The following is a 2,500-nucleotide window of genomic DNA, read 5'->3' on the forward strand; positions in this document are numbered from 1 at the left end:
TAAACAAAGGTTCAAAACACGACTTGTGAACAGGTGCGTATCACTCACTCACACACACACGAACAAACGCTCAAATCTTTTGGAAAGGCTATACTTACCACCCTCGCTTGCTTCCTCAAGACATAACAGATGAAACTCCAGATTTTTTGAGCCAAGAGAAGAAAGGTACGAAAGCCCATTTGGAGTTGTTTATACATTGGGGAATATTTTTGTGGGAGGGAGAGAGGAAGGGTTCCTTTTCTTTCCTCTTTCTCGTCTTTCTATCCTTTTTCTTTTGGAGTTGCTTAGTTGCGCTCTCTTTGCACTCTTATTTCTATTGTTTCTATGTAAAGCGAGTACGAGAGAAGAAAAATAAACCCCCAAAAACTTCACACACGAACACGGGAGAGGCGTTTCTGATTTTCCTTTTCGAAGAGGGGGAACTCACTTGTTTCTCTTTCTTTATTAGGGGGAGGGGGATTCTCGTGTTCACATCAATAAAAAAAGCTCGGTCTTCACGTCATTATTGATAAAAAGTTTGGGATTGAGAGAAGACTCCATCGACCCACTTCTTGCCCGAGTTTGGTGTGTAGTTCTTCCGCTCACCGATAGATGGCTCTAGGCGACGTTGACTCCATCGACGGAAATTCTCGACGCGGCGGTTAATATATACCGAAATTTTACCATTCCATGATAGCTGACAAGGCCTTTTCGCGTATTTATTGGATTTTAGGGGTAATCCTTTATCCTTTGATAGCTTTGTATACAATTCTGTGTGAAAATTGCTTCACCGACGGATTTTTTGGACGCGACGGTTAATTGCTACCGGTGTTCCCTCGATAGCATGACACTCTATAAACATTCATATCTATTCATTGGATTTTCATAATCACTTGTTATTTCTCATGGGTGTTTTTAACACTTTTATCTTCGAAATATCTATTTTTTTCTCTTTTTTAACTGATTTCGCTTGATGAAAATTTATGCGAGCCGGTTCATATATTCCGTGATTTCAAAAGAGTTTTAAAAAGAGTCATATAAATAGGATTAGTGGGATTTGGATGAACATATGATCTTTATTATCCTTTTGAGACGGTTTATCACAAAATGTATTCGATAAGTTTTATTACAAGTGGCATGTGTATTTTTGATTTTTGACCTTACTATTATGGCGGATTATCATTTGATTCATTATTGTTCACATATATAGTCCATAGGATTATAACTTTTCAATAGCAGTTATCCTTTGTTTGGGAAATTTGCGCTTATTGTGTTTGTCTGTTTCTTTACATATTTGTCTATTTATTATCTTCAAGGCCGAACGACAAGCGAATGACCTCCGCGTGTAAATGCAATACATTAATGTTTTCCCCAAATTCAGTGTCTTCTGAAGTCTGAATTATATGATATTCACAAAATTGATTTGTTTCTGGAAAAATGGTTTAGTTTTATACAACAAGGGAAAAATATATATATAATTTGCCTAAACTCTATTTTTTGAGTAATACGAAACATGATCAGTTCTCAGGTATTCTGTTCGCCAGAGAGTCCCGGAAAGTGAAAGTAAGCGAAAGAGGAATAGGATTAAGGTTTATTTACCTATTATAAACGATACGAATAATTGTAAATAACATCTTTAATGAAAATCTCCAAGTATCAACGAAATACTACCTATTTTCAGTTACCGGATATCTTGCAATAACTACATCTATCGCAATGGTACCTATATGTAGAATAATTCTATTTATATTTAAGCAAATTCTTGCAATGCATTTTAGATCTGTGCCCATGTGAATTTCAGGTGTGATAAGTACATTCAAAGCAACAAGATATCCCACTTGTTTCATGTTATTTATCGAAAATATATTCAAAGACATTAAACGCCAGTAAAACCATTAACTTAATCATTATGATTTTTCCTTTTTTTCATTTCTCTTTATGGCAGTGAAAGTCTCTGCCAAATATTGTGACTTTCTGAAGGTCATTTTAAATATAAATACTACAGTACTACTCTCAATAAATGAATGAATTTATCAACTGAACATTGCAGTTATATGTATTATTTTTTAGACGAGAACAATGTAACATAAAATATATGAAATTTTACGCTCCAACGAACAGGTGAGTCAAAAATATGCTCATTTCAAAAACGAAATATCAAGAAATATCGTTGACATCAATAGAATATTTTCAATTTCAAAATACTTTATCTTAACAATGCGTTATTTACAATTTATATAAATAGTTCATTCACGAAGGCATCTACGAACGAAACAACAATTGAAGTCGTCAGAAATACAGCTGATCGAAATGGCTGATGCGCGATGATCACTAAAATATTGTCGTACATCTAGAAAAAATATCGTACACAAGCGATCCTACCGGCCGGCTTGCGTAAAACAAAGAAAAATCATAATATTAGTCTGTCGTAAAACAATGCCGTTCAGATTTGAATGAATTATATAATGATAAACCAAACTTGTGTCTGAATAGGGGATTTGCAAGACCAAGTAATATAATT

General features: G+C 34.3%; 1 protein-coding gene across 1 annotated transcript in view; it reads right to left on the reverse strand.

Moving 5' to 3' along the window:
* Dd (CTD nuclear envelope phosphatase 1-like protein dullard) overlaps nt 1–591 on the reverse strand; it is a 22,492-nt gene extending 21,901 nt beyond the window's left edge. Inside the window, exon 1 of the mRNA XM_086549395.1 lies at nt 99–591. Coding sequence (XP_086405521.1) covers nt 99–197 — 99 coding nt within the window. The 5' untranslated portion in view covers nt 198–591. The remainder of the gene's footprint in view (nt 1–98) is intronic.
* Between the last annotated feature and the right edge of the window lie 1,909 nt (nt 592–2,500).

Source organism: Penaeus japonicus, unplaced genomic scaffold (genome assembly GCF_977035675.1).
Source record: "Penaeus japonicus unplaced genomic scaffold, GWHDUDI00000001_assembly GWHDUDI00000022, whole genome shotgun sequence".
NCBI classification, from domain to species: domain Eukaryota; kingdom Metazoa; phylum Arthropoda; class Malacostraca; order Decapoda; family Penaeidae; genus Penaeus; species Penaeus japonicus.